General features: G+C 41.4%; 1 protein-coding gene across 1 annotated transcript; it reads left to right on the plus strand.

The window, feature by feature from the left end:
• The first annotated feature begins 1,433 nt into the window (after window positions 1–1,433).
• Window positions 1,434–13,572, plus strand: LOC140346915 (TRAF-type zinc finger domain-containing protein 1-like). Its single transcript, XM_072433141.1, has 12 exons — window positions 1,434–1,684; window positions 2,478–2,545; window positions 2,616–2,751; window positions 2,860–2,913; window positions 4,911–5,301; window positions 6,527–6,802; window positions 6,884–6,948; window positions 7,908–8,183; window positions 8,379–8,511; window positions 10,615–10,786; window positions 10,858–10,909; window positions 12,338–13,572. The coding sequence occupies exons 2-12, from the start codon at window positions 2,511–2,513 to the stop codon at window positions 12,374–12,376; spliced, it is 1,629 nt and encodes a 542-aa protein (XP_072289242.1). The 5' UTR covers window positions 1,434–1,684; window positions 2,478–2,510; the 3' UTR covers window positions 12,377–13,572.
• The last annotated feature ends 2,549 nt before the right edge of the window (window positions 13,573–16,121 follow it).

Raw genomic sequence — 16,121 nt, forward strand, 5'->3', positions numbered from 1 at the left:
TTAAAGAAGGTCTTTCTTTTTTAACAAAAATAGCTTCCTTGACTCCTCTTTCAAACCATCTTTTCTCCCTGCTTAAAACCTTCACCTCACCGTCTTCAAACGAGTGATTAGAGGCTTCAAGGTGGAGATGCACGGCGCTCTGTGGTCCTGAACTAGTATTTCTTCTGTGCTGATAAAGCCTCTTGTGTAGAGGCTGTTTCGTCTCACCTATGTAACGTTCTTTACAACTTTCTTCACTGCATTGGATCGAATAAACTACATTGCTCTGTTTTTGAGTCTGCAACTTGTCCTTTGGGTGAACCTTGAAGCCTCTAATCACTCGTTTGAAGACGGTGAGGTGAAGGTTTTAAGCAGGGAGAAAAGATGGTTTGAAACAGGAGTCAAGGAAGCTATTTTTGTTAAAAAAGAAAGACCTTCTTTAAACAGAAATGGAGGGCTAAGATTTAATCTTCCTGTTATTTATAATGGGTTACTGAACCCCTGGAAAGGTAGAGGACATTCAGATGCTAATCAGGTACTCAGGGTGGTTGAGCCAGGGTCTCACAAAGACAAAGAGGTTTCTAATAGCCCATTAAGATTCTGAATAGGCTAGCTCGGTAGATACAAGGGGGGAGTTTCTGTTGAAACAAACAACTCTTTCTACTTCAGGAAGGCTCCTCCCAATGGGCGGGTCTTACCACAGAACAGTATTAATATCGGAGTTCTCGACCTAAATTCTGTTATTGACAATGACTCTTGGATGAGAGTCGAAACGTCTATTTTTTCAAACTGAGTCCAGATGACTACAACTGAAGTTTTTTCTACTATGGAACACGCCTGGACGAATGAGGGATTACACCGAAATATTACAAAACATAAAAAAATTAAAGATACTTTTGGCAAATGGTAACAACGCGGCTTCATGTAAGTGACAATGTTCACAATGCCTTTTCCTTTAGAGATGCTATCATTTGTTTTGCTAAAGAATAAGCAGAGAATTATGTTTATCCACTTATTACACAGAAATTGGAAATTCCAAATTGTAGCTTATTTTTGGTTTTAATAGTTGTTGTTGTTGTTGTTGTTGTTTTATGGCGGTTGGCATCCGAGTGTTGCATTACCGCCAGACTTTATTCCTCAGAATAGATCTTTTAATCACTGAAAACTTAATTTAGCCTCCTGTCTCTTCTATTCTGGAATTTTGCTCATTCTGATTGCAGAGCATTTTAAAGGGGAAGTAACATGAAATATTTATCCCCAGATTTGACTCACAGGTTTGAGGCGTGTTTTGTTCTTCTGTCATCATATCCCCCACAATGAATACTCTAAAATAGTTTGTACTTTTGTGCTTGGGTAGGCACACGTTTATAATCAATATTAACATTTCACATATTCTCCCTTTTCTGTCCGGTATGCCCTTGCCTGTGGGATAAAACACGGGGCAAAGTATTTTGATTGCGTGTGCGCGTGAGGAGGGTGTTTTTTTCTGGCACGTCAAGCTGCAGTCAAGTCGATTTAGTTTCATTTTTATCCAATCTTTTCCAGTACAACGATTAACTGACATGCAGTGACATTTAGTAGACGGTTTCCCAGGACAGAAGGGAAATTATAACTTATTGATTTCAGTTTGATATTTCCTTTTTTTTTAGCAATTCAAATGTACTAGCTAGTGAACCGCTAGCTGCTAGGCGCTGTTTGCTAACGGTGAGTCTGTTGTGGATGGTTGATAATGTGTAATAAACCAAACATTTGCGACCTGATAACTAGATCATGTTTAATGTTATAATATCCAGAATACCTCTGTAGCTAAAGTTAACGGTTTTGGTTTGTATGAAGAATATGGCTAAAGTGGCTAACAGCTAACTTATCAGCTACTTGAATTGTCACTTGTATCTTCACCTCTACACTTGTTGCTAAGAGTTAGGTGATTTCCCCCCCCTCTTTGAAAAGCACTTAAACAATTCAAATTACGACACAAGATGAAATGGTTGCGTCATACCTAGTTTTAGTTTTACCTGGCATGTTATTGGAGTTGGGGAGTACCGTAGATGGACACATTTATATCGTGAATGTTGTCTTGAAGATGTAGTATAGTAAATCATTTTTTATGTTTTAATCTTTTGATCAAGCGTATAACGTGAACTTTCTTCACCTTTTGCAGGTCATTTTACTGTCTATTCACATTTCTGTTGAATTGACAAGTAAGACTTAAACGGGAATAAACCAGGGGCAAAGTGAAGACTAAAGCAAGACTTATCTGGGTCTTACTCAAGGACTATTACAGGAATAAAGCAAGACTTAAACAAGACTAAGACTAAAGCAAGACTGAAACGGAACTGAAGCAGGACTAAACTAGGACTAAAGCAGGGACAAAACCAGGACTAAAGCAAGACTATAACAGGATTGAAGATATTTTGAGATATGATATACTGTATGTTAATTGTTTAGACCAAATTAGACATTAACTAAAACGTTATTTTTTTGTTGAATTGTAGGACACATCACATCTACATTCCTTCCAAAAAATCAGCATGGCAGATGAAAATACACAGTTTTGTGGAAACTGGTAAGTGTGTTTAACATCCAAGGAGACTATGATAAAGTTGCAGATGAGTCTGAAATGTATTTTTTTGTAGCAAACACGACATTCCCGAAGCAAACTTCACCACTCACGAGATCCACTGTCACAGAAACATCGCGCTGTGTGACGTGTGCCAGGAGCCTGTTCCCCGGTCAGACCTGTACACCCACAAGCAGCAGGAGCACTCCCAGGCAAGAAACAAGTTTTCATTCAATGCTATTGGAATGTCTGTGAGCAATTTATGCATACCAAAGCATTGTTAGAAAGAAACGTTAAGAATACCTTTTCTTTCATTTCAGGTTTCATGCAAGTGTGGCCTGAAAGTTGATAAAAATCTCTTTGACATCCATCAGGTATTGTGTCCCCCCAAATTACCCTTGAATTCCATTAACTTTCCAAAGACGTTTGGATTCTGAATTGTCTCTGTATACACAGAATACACATTTTTTGTAAGAAATGCTGTGGAAATTTGGATTATTTTCTATTGACACTGATGTACAACCTCTGATCATGAACTAACACATTGTTTATCAGACTTATATTAGATTTAAGAAATGTTTTTTAAACGGTTGGTAGCATGTTAATTGCTAATTGTAACAATCTACACAAACCATTTCTAGTGTGGTCGACTTGAGTGGTTGTCAATGGCCTAAACAGAACTGGATGTTCAGTACAACTCTTGGTGTTGCAATATCAGATTTTAGTGTTTCAATTATTGTGAGGAAAAACTTTACGATTTAATGATTATTCACAATTATTGATTATTATTGAAATTTCATTTCTGTGGTCTAACGGGGGTTAATCATCAATTGTGATTATTCAGATCAAATTTAGTTCAAACTATGGCCCGAGGGCTGAATGAGTCCCTCAGACCTCCTTCCTGCTAAATTGGTCCATACAACCCAATGTAGTAATTTTTACTGTCATATTTTAAATAATTATACTAAATAACACACGTTTTAGATGAGATACAGACCTAATATTAATGCTCCAAAACGTATTAAAGGTTTGGAGGCTCATAAAAACTACATAAAAAACCTTTCTATTGATTCACATCATTGTCGTCTGGGCCCCTCAAAATGTGGCCCTCAGTGAAAAAAGTTTGAACACCTCTGGATCAACCTAATAATCTTGACATCCCTGGTGCTAAGTCGAGGAATGGTGTCGTTTATATCAGTGTTCTCGCTGGGCTGAGGTTGGAGGATGGCGGTGGGACAAACCGCCCCACCGGCGCTTGCAAAAAGTACTTAAAAAATTTGCCCACGGGGCTCGATATTGAAAGCCAATATGATCACACTCCGCCACTTAGGAGCGGCATATCGGGGCGTATTTTCCGACGCTTTTACAAAATAAAGCAGCGCTTTTAATGTCGTGCGCCGTCTGACGTTACGCCGTGCGCCGTAATTTACGCCAGACAGCACTCGGCGTTCTCTTTAATTTACGCCATATGCCGCTCCTAAGTGGCGGACTGTGATCATATTGGCTTTCCATATCTTTTGGGTACCGTGCAAGCGCCATGGTGCTTTTCGCGCGCGCCCCCTGCGGCACGGTCATCTTAATACCTGGCGGTATCTTTTGAGCATGGCGGGGGCCCACCGGAACATGGCGGCATCGTTTGGGCATGGCGCGGGCCAAAACCCCTCAGCGAGAAGACTGTATATAAACAGGAATCTCTAACTATTTATTTTGGAACCCCATTAGTTATTACTGCAGCAATACCAATTCTTGGTTTCCACAACCAGTGGGGGAAGATTTACTGCAGTTTGCTACTTAAGTACAAGTATTGCATATACAAAGCTACTTGAATAAAATAATAGAAGTAAATTACATGTTTTAATGAGTAGCATTTGGTGATCTTAATTCCTGTTTTTTTCTCCTGTATATTTTGGTTTGCTCCAGGATGTGCCAAAAATAAGCCCTCAACCAGAACGTACTTTTTACTTTTTAGTCAAAAATGTAATGAAGTAAAAAGTACACACACTGTGCCTTCTCTCAAATGTAGTGAAGAAAATATAAAAAGTATTCACTGTAAATTTACCTTTTTACTTTCCACCACTGTCCACATCTTTAATAAATACTCGTTGGACAGTGGGGCAGAACTTGCAATGCTGTGATTTATTCAAATGGGTACAATTAGCAGAGGTTTAACTGAACCCTTCTGCAGCCACATCTTTACTAATTTTAAACACTTAAAAGGGTAATTTATTATTGAGATTAGGTTAGGTTATTTTAATCTTATTCAGCCAAAAGCCAAAGGGCTCATGCATATGATTGCAGTGGCCATTTGGATCTGGACTGTATCTGAGTGATTGTGATCATGTTTAATATGAGTGTTTTAACTTGATTTCAGAACGCTGAATGTCCACAACGGCTCGTGCCATGCCCGTACTGTGACTTGGAGCTGGTCTTCAGCCAGTCCAAAGAACACGAGGAGTACTGCGGCACTCGCACTGAGCCCTGTCCACACTGCAGATGCAATGTGATGCTGAGGGAGCAGGCCATCCACCCTTTCCTCTGTGGTAGCCTCACCCCACCTCAGGAGAGGAACAACAGCCGGGCCAGCCCTCCTCTAGGAGATCCACAACCTCCCGCATCTTGGTTTGAGTCACACTCCATCAGGAACCACCTCCAAGCTCAGGACAGAGGTCCTAAGAACAATAACATCAGTGCGACCGAGAACTTCAACAGATATGCTCCTCCCGACTGGAAGAATTCTGCTCCAAGGAATATGTTGAACCACTGTAAGTTCTCAAATCAAAGTCGCATTATACAACCTAACAACAGCAATACTGCATTACACTGCAAATCAGGCTAAAATCAAGGCCTCTCTTAGAAATAATTCATGACCAGGATCTACAGTTGGCAGCAAACCGGTATTTGTTTTTCACCATTAGATGAACAACAGAAAGTATAAGATAAGATAAGATATTCCTTTATTGTCCCACATGGGGAAATTTCATTGGTGCAACGCAGGTAGATACAGAGGTAGATACAGAAGAACAGAACACTTATAGGAAGTCTGAAAATCACTTTCAGTAGAAGATCTCCTATAAATAGATAAAAACTCCCATAGACAAATGAATAAATAAATACATAAATACCATTGCATGTGATCACGACAGTAATTGCACATGAATATGTGTCACGACAGCACATAGATTGCACATGAATTCCAACAGCAATTGCACATATGACAGAATTGCACATGGTTAGGTCAGTATTGCGAGTGTTCAGTACTAACAGTTTTTGTTATAAAGTCTGACAGCAGCAGGAAGGAAAGACCTACGGAACCTTTCCTTCACACATCGAGGGTGGATCAGTCTCTCACTGAAGCTGCTCTCCAGAGCGGAGAGAGTGTCCTGCAGGGGGTGACACTCATGGTCCAGCATAGATGTGAATCTAGCCAGGACCCTCCTGTCCCCCACCTCCTATATCAGTATCTGCTAATATTTAGTTCAATTGTGTGAACCTACATCATTGTTTAGGCACTGTCACTGTCACTGGCACAATACTGTCACAAGATTTGCTCAAAACCAAATAAGCAGAATAAAGCATTTAAGTCTTTACAATTACAAACCACACATCGTTGTTTTCAGATTGTTCAATGTGAGAATATCACATCTTATGTTGTGCCTTTTGTAAGAAAAATCCAAAAGAAAAGGATTCTGTAAAATTTTATTTGCCATCAAGTATTTAATATTGCGCTGCAGACACTCATTCAAACACTACATTAGAGGTTTTGGCTCGTACTTAAAGATGTCCTTCATAAGCTTGTTCAGGATTCAGCCAGCCTTGGCACACATGCTTTGCCAACTTGTGTCCTTCAGTGTCAACAGTAACATTTTGTACCTATGGAAATGCTATCTTAAACACTGCTGGAAAATGCCCCATTTCCTCAGACCACACTCTTTCAAGGAAAAGCGGTAAAAGTAAAACCCAAAGAATCATCTCCATTTGTTTTTGCAGTGCTGGACGACAGTGACTTTGCGCCTCACAGCAGCAGGCTCTGGCCACAACAGAACGTACTGGACGAGGACTCCTCTGGTCTGGACTACATGTTGGCCCTTAGCCTCCAGAGTGATGGTGAGCTAGGAGCCGGAGGGGCCGGAGGAGGACAGCCCAGCCCCTGGAGCTCCATCTGGGATCAAAGACCGGCCAGCACCTCGGACAGCTCCCCACTGTCTCCACCCCCAAACTGCACCTCGTCCACAGCTGCAGGGGGGCCAGACCAGGGCACAGCAGGTCTCAGTACTGTTTAAAGGAGGTGTTTGAGGCAGAAGGCCTGAGCATCATAGTCATTGTTCTCTTCTTTCATGTGCACAGAGATCATGTTGCCCTGTGAGTTCTGTGAGGAGCTGTTTCCTGAGGAGGACCTCATCTTGCACCAGGTTTGACACTTGGAGTAGCTCCAGTTTCCTCTGTAGTTGTGTTTATAGCTTCTGACCGTTAGAACTAGGAATAGAACTATATATTGTTTTGTGTATAAACAAGTAATTTAGAATCTTTTGGATAAAAGTTAAATCTGGTATTAGTGCTTTTGGCCAATACCTATATTACTCAATCACATTAATATAATCAGATACCGATAATAGACTGATATTTTTAGGTTTCAGATACAACATTTTGGGGACTTTTTCCGATTCAAATGCACTGCTCCTCCTAAAGAAAAAAGTCACGCTCGCACATATTTACCTTTTTTAGCTTTGATTACAGGCACACATTTACTGTGTCTTTCGTTTCAATAAGATTCTGCAGTGTCAAAAGAGAGTGACCCCTGCACAAAGGCTTCTCCAGCTCATCCCAAATTCACTCCCACAGACTAGTTTGTCTGCTTGACCCTTCTCAACAGGCCCGGGTTTAGGCCAAACTGACAAGAGGGGGCATCCTAGTTTCAAAGGGTGCAAATACTTTTAAATGAGGTTGCAATGCACCCGTTTGCACCCCTGTAGATCCGGGCCTGCTTCTCAAACACACCGACATCTTTTCCATGACTACGGGATTTGTCTTTCCATATGGTTTGTTTCAGAAATGAGAAGCCACTCACTGCATCAGTTGGGTTTAAATACTGTGTTGCAGCTGAAAGGTCATCACCCTCAGCAGTTCTCCAGTAGGAGGCTCGTACCTACTGTATTTGCTTAGTTTAATCCAAACGGCGACTTTGTTTGAGAAGGGCAGTGTAATATTTGTAAAGTTTCAAATTGTTGATTCCAATTTCTTTCTCGTCAGTCTGAAACCATGGATATCTATGCCAGTTACATATAACAATAGATTTGTTTCCATACTTCCTTGGTGTTTGCTGTCTCAATAGTGATCCGTGTCTGACTCGTGCGTGTTGTTCTGTCCCCAGACTGGCTGCAGTCCGGCTTCTGCCTTTGCATCCTTCAGTAAACAGGCCTCTTCCCCCCCCAGAGAGGACCGGGCGTCTCAGGACAAGCCAGGATTTGTATTCAAAAGTCTGAGTCAGCCCAGCCGTATGACCTCCATGTTTTCCTCGTTCCCCCAGTACCCCCGCCCCCTGTCCCCCTCTTACAGCCCTCCCGCCAGCCCCCTGGAGGGAGACATACTCATCCCCTGTGAGTTCTGTGGAGTGGCCCTGGAGGAGGGGGTCGTCTTCCACCACCAGGTTAGGCACGTTTAACAGAGAGGAACATAATGCGATTTCAATGGAGAAACCTGATTAACCTCAGAATATCACCAAATATGAAAAATCAAGGCACTCATAAGTTGATTAGGAAGGTTAACATAAATGAATGTGTTAGGAGGTGAAATTGTAAAGTATTTGGTAAACCTTTGCTGTCTTCTTGTTTTGTGCCCATAGGATAAATGTGACATGCGGCCCCAGACTTCTCTCCAGCTGAATAACATGACAACATCTAATAACAAAACGCCCAACTCATCCAAGGACATGGCAGTCAAATCTCCTGACTCTGCTCTACAGACAAATCATCAAGGTAAAGACGTCATTGATCACACATTTGTTAAGTGTTTTTCAATACTTAATACAATAATGGCCATTTTCCATTAGTATTTACTTGACTCTACTCTGTTCCTCTTCCCCCTTGAGCCAAGTCGAGCCAAGCAGGAATTAACCGTGACGTCCACAGACCGTCAGACGCTGATTGGCTAAAGGAGTTTAGAGGCTTTAATTATTTTTAAACGGGAGCAAATACAAGACAATCAGGGCAAAAAAAGACCACACTCTTTACTGTGATAATAATAAATAATAAATGTTGGGCTAACAAAGCTAGCACAGCTAAAATCAGCCGTTTCCTGTCCAGAGTAAAACCACTCGCTTTAAGACGACAAAGGGTTCAAAATGTTTAATCTGGTGCCATAGTGCAGATAAAAGCTTTTAATGCACAGAAAGTTGTCAATAAGCTGCACAGGAAGTGAGTTTACTGTAGCTATAATCTACAGCAGCTTCACCTGGACTCTATAAACAGACTCATGTGAGGATCACTGTCGCTTAATGTTTTATTTTGAATAACTCTTCCAACTGGATTAATGGTGATGTTTTGTGGATTGGGCTTCCTTGAATTGGTGAGGAAAAAAACAACAAGGACATGGATGAGGATGCTCTAGTTTAAAGGTGGAATGGACGATTTTTTTCAGCAAATTTTTTTCTCATATTTCCTCGTGGCGTGGATAAATCATTTGTCCTGCCACGTATCAATCATAAAACGCACCTACCACTCACCTGCAGCCGCGTCAGGCTCGTCCCCACGTTTCCGCGTGCCTAAGCGCATGGATCTATCATAATATAGTTCCCTCAGTGTATGGGGCAAAATGAAGACGGAAAAAGACAGTTCGAGCTGACTCAGAAGTGGACAGAAATCTACGGGAGACGAGAGATGCGATGCGCTCCGTTGCGCTAATAAACAAACGCACGTGTGTGTTGTATCGGTCCGCACGGGGGAGTGCACATGCGCACTTCCGCCTGCGTTCTCAAATCGCCGAAAAATCGTCCATTGCGCCTTTAACTTTAGCTTCACGAGAGATGAGTATTAAAGTTTATGTGTCCTGTTCGCTATTCTCCGTGTTTATATTCTTCCTCTGTGTCCGTAATTCCGTCTGCTTGGCTCTGCTTTATTGGCAGTAGCTGTAGCAGTATCACTGATGTTTTATAGTTAAGATATCGTAGTGTGGAGCAGTTGTCCTGTGTTTGTCTGTCGAGCAGACATCCTTTTCAGTCACGAATTTCCACACCCAGTTTTACACAGCACCGCTGAGCACCACTTGTAACAAAATGTGTCTGGGGCTGAGCGAGGCCACAAGTGCTAAGCCTAGTAGAATCGAGTAAAGCCAAGTAGGTACCAATGGAAAAGTGCCATAAGCATGTTATATAGTTTGCATCTCAACACTAAACTACAACAGGGGTCACTGGCAAGATGTCCAGCTGTGCTCATTGACTCTGTCCGCATTCATTCAGCCTCTCCCTCTGTGCCCAAGTTTATAATAGTACTCCCTTGTTGGACAGCAGCAAATATGACGTAGAGGTAATTCCACAACGGTTACTGTTAAGATTATATACATAATATACTAGGGCTGGGTATTGCCAAGATCCTCGCGATACGATGTGTATCCCGATACAGGGGTCACGATACGATACTTGTATATTCCGATACAATTCCCTCATTACGATACGTATCCCAATAATTTTTTGAAAAAAGGGTCTTCTTTTACTGTGATAGAACATTGCTGGATCGTATCAGAGTAAATCAGGAGAGTTTTATGATGATTTGATATTTCTTTTGTATGACATTAGGAATGAACGAGGTCTAAAAGTATAATATAAACTGAAATGTGGCAATTGAATGTATGACTGGGGGGGAGAATGTTTTGAATGTGGCACACTCTGAGGCATGATCTTGAAGTGGCATTTGCCGACCCTGCGCCAATATGCTATTGAAAGCTTGAAGTATGTGACTAAATACCTTAATATGAGCTGTAAATGCCTTTCACTTGTCACTATGAAGCATTGATGTTTCCTCCAATCCAGGTGTTGCAAAGTTATTGAGGCCTTGACTTGTTGTCTTAATTCTTTTTGACCACAGCAGACGTATCAAATGAATTGTTTGGGTTTGAAGAGGACACCTCAGCCGAGCACAGCGTGTGGCCTCCTCACAGACAGCACAGACACAGGAAACCTTCCAACAGCGACGTAAGCGCGAAAAACCCGTCTCCGCTCGAAGGAGATGTGAATGCTGGAGGTGCATCTCAAAAGGGGTATGTATAGTAGTATAAGTAGTTAATAATCCTGCTTTTTCCTGTACTCATGGTGTAACTTGTACTCACAGGCGAGCTGAAAACAAAGAGGGGAGGGACAACCGAAGGAATCACACGACAAAGGTTCTATTCAATTTGTGGATTTTAGAAAACGTGTACCTTTTTTAATTCTTTTTTTTACATTATGCTGCTGCAGTGTATTTGTGCTCAAAAGGAGTAGGAGAAGTGTAAATTTGTATGATGCTACACCTTATTTTATTTTAGGTGTTGACGGCGTTACTAGTAAAATAACTTTGATACATTCAGCATCTTACCTGTAGTATATTATATAATGGTGTGACAGTTTAGTGACAGCTGACAGTACAGCAGATTGACTTACAGACTTTTATGGATGGCCAAGCAGACTTTGGGCGTTCAATATTTAGTGGACAACACAAAAGTGTGTTTCTAATTAACGTCTAATCATTAGAAACGTGAACAGAGCCTTCGCTACAAACACAGACTTGTCTCTAAACAATAGTTTTTAAGTTGTTTGTTGAAACTTGCTGTTGCTTCACTTCTCCTCTGCACATGCTCAGTTAGGGCAAAACCTGCAAACGTACTTGATTCCCACACAGGTTTATTCAGCATGGTTTCAGATTTCAGAAAAGGTTGCTATTGCTAATGAACAGAATTCACAAAAATAGGAACTTGCTCTGGCGATTCAGTGCAAAACAATGAACAATGATAAAACAATCTACCGGTATATGAACTCAAAAAGGGCATGCAAGTGTGTTCCCATACTCAAGTGTGTTCCCCTACTCAAGTGTGTTCCCCTACTCAAGTGTGTTCCCCTACTCAAGTGTGTTCCCCTACTCAAGTGTGTTCCCCTACTCAAGTGTGTTCCCCTACTCAAGTGTGTTCCCCTACTCAAGTGTGTTCCCCTACTCAAGTGTGTTCCCATACTCAAGTGTGTTCCCATACTCAAGTGTGTTCCCATACTCAAGTGTGTTCCCATACTCAAGTGTGTTCCCATACTCAAGTGTGTTCCCATACTCAAGTGTGTTCCCATACTCAAGTGTGTTCCCATACTCAAGTGTGTTCCCATACTCAAGTGTGTTCCCATACTCAAGTGTGTTCCCATACTCAAGTGTGTTCCCATACTCAAGTGTGTTCCCATACTCAAGTGTGTTCCCATACTCAAGTGTGTTCCCATACTCAAGTGTGTTCCCATACTCAAGTGTGTTCCCATACTCAAGTAGGGTATAATCAAACAACAATATAATAGGTGAAGGGATTGAGGGTCTAAAGATTGCCCAGTTCTCTAACGCAACATTTTTGATTTGGTATTTGGGATATAGTGCAGCACAACACATGATCCGGTTTCACTCCTCCAAATTGAAAAGGTATAGCTCCTCATGTTCGGGTTTACATATGAAGTCAGGGATGGTTTGGAATTTGACAGTGGAGGGATTTGTGGGGGAGTCTGTGTCGAGGGATACTGAGAAAACAGGAGACCAAGAGGAAGACATGTTTTAACCTAGATTTTTTTTCATACTTTATTTGTTGCAGCTGCCCAAGAAGCAGAATGAAGATCCTCAAGACGAGTGAGATGGAATTGACTAAACTCTCTTTTCTAAACCTTTTGTCACATTTAAAAATGGTCCCATTTATAAAAAAAAGTGCCTGCATTGTTGTCCTTTTTACACTGGACAGATCAGATCACCAACATATTCATCATGTTTCATCATGTATGTGTCTGTATTTTTAATGAGCACGCCACCATTTTCCAAAAAGGTCATCAACCTAAGACGACTTTGATTCCAGATTTCATTCCTTCTCATAGGCTACGTTCATACTGCAGGTCAAATCCCCTTTTTTTTTTGGGCCCATTAGTGACCTGTATCCGATTTCTTTCAGGGCAGTGTGAACAGCACAATTCCGATTTTGTTCAAAGCTGACCCAGGCCACTTATGTATGTGGAAATAAATCTGATATGTATCCGTACTTTAGAATGACTTCAGTCTGAACACTCAAGTCCCGTTCATCCGACATCACGTCAATGTCATCATTAGGCGACATTTCCGGGATAAACTTCACAATTCTGAGTCAAAGTGGAAAGAAATGGCAGGCGCTGAAAACTCAGTGGAAGAAGGAAGAAGTTTGTGAACTAATCAATATACAGGGTGACGAATCAATTCAGGAAAAAACAGGATTTGTACCAATTTTGGGCAGTATTTGAGGAGATTGAGAAGGAGTTGACCGAGTGAGGGATTAAATGCTCCTGGCTGCAATTCCAGCAGAAATAAAAAACATTGCTGCATTCTGTTCACACCAGACAAAAACAGCAATCACATTTTATTGTGAACGAATACAAAAATCTGATTTAGACAAAAATCTGAATTGGACATCATACCCTGCAGTGTAACCGTAGCCCTAGTCTTGTCTAGTCTTGTCAGTGTTCTTATTCCACTGAAGCACTTTTATTAATTATTTTATCAAAAAGGGCTTTTCGAAGGTAAATGACAATGCTTTGATTTTAGTTATTGACTAAAAAAGTTATGATTTTTATACTGTTATATTTGTTTTCAAATAATTCAAACGGTAACTGTCATGTGATAATAAAAAAAAACAATTTGTATTTACTTGCAATAATATACTTGTAACCTCTAAATGCATTATTATAAAGTAGGATTTCATCGATGCACATCAGTGTTTTTTATGACGACTCAACGCTTCGATGATTTGGCATATGTTTGGCCTGGCCGTGGAGCGAGTCTAAATAAAAAGTCTCTTGTGTTGTTCATGTTTGTGTATAATTGATTTGAATGTTATTTGGATTTAAAACTAATATTTAATCATAAAACATGTGTTTAAAAGTCTTCTTTACTCCGTATATGCCCCATAAGTTTTCTAATGTAACTGCAGTTCTATGTGTATGTGCATAGACCACTATGACCTTCGCTATTGGCTAGTCATCTAGGCTACGTTCATACTCGTAGAACTACATTTGCATCAAGTAATTAAGATTTTGATTTTGTGTGTGCTATCGCCTTTACGGGCTTAAATATTAACTTTTCCCTCTTTTTGCCATGGATTAGCACTTCTGTTGTAATCGCATTTCCGGTCGAGCGGGAACTCCTTTCAGTCAAGTGGAGAATGAGGGAAAAGTCTAAAACATTCTAATAAGTAGATTGATTTGTGTAAAATGTTCATGTGACCAACAAGTCAACAATGCACCTATCCCTGGGCAGCCAGAAAATGGCTTTTAGTCTGTGTAGAACTTATTTTATCTCGAGACTGGCAGCCTTATGTCAACTGATACAACCAGAAGGAGGATTATGCCAGATGGCGGCACCCAAACTGACTGTTCACCTTACTCCGGTAAGGTGAACTAAAACCTACGTGAAGGAGGTAGGGAACACTACTCCCATCAAGCCTGGTGTTGCATGATTGGAGCGTGCCTAAGCAAAAACAGACCACAAGATCCAGAGCGCTCGAAGGCACCTACAGGCACACCAGTTAGTCCTACTAAGGACACTTGTGTCTGTGCACAAAAACAAGAGTCGACTCTTCTAAGAGCACTGAAGAAAGAACCCATATCTCAATTTTCTTTGTGAATTCCTCACATCTTGCTTGTTCCTGATGTACCTTGTACCTCCTTTAACTTTTACAGCCACGATCGTTAAGAAACCTCATTATCAGGCCTTGTGGTTTATCAGTTGCTGGTCTTGGTTTGCCCAGACGAGGAGGGCCAGCGTTGCAACACCCGCATGCACATACAGTGATACTGTATACTTACTCCTGCTATGACAGAAATAGTCAACTGCGCCCATTCACTCATTGTTGACAACAGCAGCGCAAAGCGCTGCATTCCTCCAAAAACACTCCTGGCATCGTCCTGTACAAGGGCCATGCTTGTATCTGCTTAAATGAATGGAAATCTATGGGAAGTGGGTGGGGGACCCCGACGGGATGGGGAGTGATGAGCGTAATGACGATTGAACCCCATGGCGGCATGGGGAAGGCTTAGAGCTTTCAAACGATGTATAATTTGTTGTTATATTGGAAACAGTTATATTGTTTTTGCTAAAAATATTATTGGCTCGAGCCATTCCATTCGCCACAAGCGAAGCGCTCACCCACTTCCAAACACTTCCAAAAATGCGCACTAAACGAACGCTTTATATGGGGATCATCCCCATATAAAGCGCTCATTTGTGCTAAGTAGCTCACGAATACGTTTCCCATCTCTTGCATGTTTCGTTCATATAAGCATGTAATGCAAAAATGGAACATAATTACTGTATAGAGGGCCAAAAACACTAAGTGGGCGGAGCCCCATCAGTGACCAGGGACCCACACCATGAGGTAAGAACATTGTTTTCGCATCGGAATATTATTTGGCCCGAGCCCCAGCAGGGCAGAGGGTTTTCGTCCGATCAAGCTCAAAACACTTTTTGCATCTAAAGACATTGAAATTTAATAAATATTCAAAAAAAATTGATATTCTTTACGGTCTCTGCGTAACACGCCCTCAAAAAAGGCTTAATTTCCTGTTTTTTTCAAGGACAAGTCACGCCTATTGGAAATGATCTACGGAGCTCATATTTCACTCACTAATGAGTTCTTATGGTCTGATTGGAAATAATTAATACCCATGTAACAAATTTACTCTATAGCGCCCCCTACCCATTGTGTGAAAAACTCAACGTCTGATTTGTTTGAAACTCATGGGTTATATTCTCCTCGAGACGCCATGAAAAAAAGTTTATTGCAGATATTGTGTATTCTCACAATTGGCCAGCAGGGGCGCAATATGCCTTCACTTCCTCTTTCTCTTTTATTTTGATGGAACATTTCCTCTCGTGCCATGGTCTTAGCATTAGCGTTAGCATCAGCGTTAGCGGCGGGTCTCTGTTGCTAGGTGACGGAGGTACAGGGAGGAGGCGGTTTAAAGAATAAAGTCTAAAGAATAAAGTCTAAGAGAATGCAGTGTCAGGGGAATCGCGATCAAAACACAGCCGCGTGGGAAGGCGGCTTTCTGAGGTAAGACTGGGCCATAGCCTGGCCCCAAGAGGGCAAAAAGGACCAGGCCAGAGCCCCCAGAGTCTAGCCTGTATGAAAACCCTAATTTCTGGCCTAAGTCTTTGCACCGGCCTGGCCCCAAAAGGACCACGGAAAAGGCCCTTGAGTCGAGCCTGTATCAAAGCCCACCTTTCTGGGATAAGTCTTGGCACCAGCCTGGCCCCAAAAGGGCCAAAAGGTCAGCCTCTGGGGCCATTTCCCTTGTCCTTTTCTATAACTACTATACTATAATATAATATATTTGCGAGCAATCCTTGCTGGACATAAA

The sequence above is a fragment of the Eucyclogobius newberryi genome, unplaced genomic scaffold (genome assembly GCF_026437365.1).
Source record: "Eucyclogobius newberryi isolate DKJ021-1_F unplaced genomic scaffold, fEucNew1.0.hap1 SCAF_6, whole genome shotgun sequence".
Taxonomy (NCBI): Eukaryota; Metazoa; Chordata; class Actinopteri; order Gobiiformes; family Gobiidae; genus Eucyclogobius; species Eucyclogobius newberryi.

Bases quoted from the DNA above. Each gene is read 5' to 3' on its own strand.
- LOC140346915 (XM_072433141.1), top strand. From the start codon at position 2,511: ATGGCAGATGAAAATACACAGTTTTGTGGAAACTG. The intron at 2,546-2,615 runs GTAAGTGTGTTT...ATTTTTTTGTAG, and splicing joins ACACAGTTTTGTGGAAACTG to CAAACACGACATTCCCGAAG. The intron at 6,949-7,907 runs GTTTGACACTTG...TTCTGTCCCCAG, and splicing joins AGGACCTCATCTTGCACCAG to ACTGGCTGCAGTCCGGCTTC.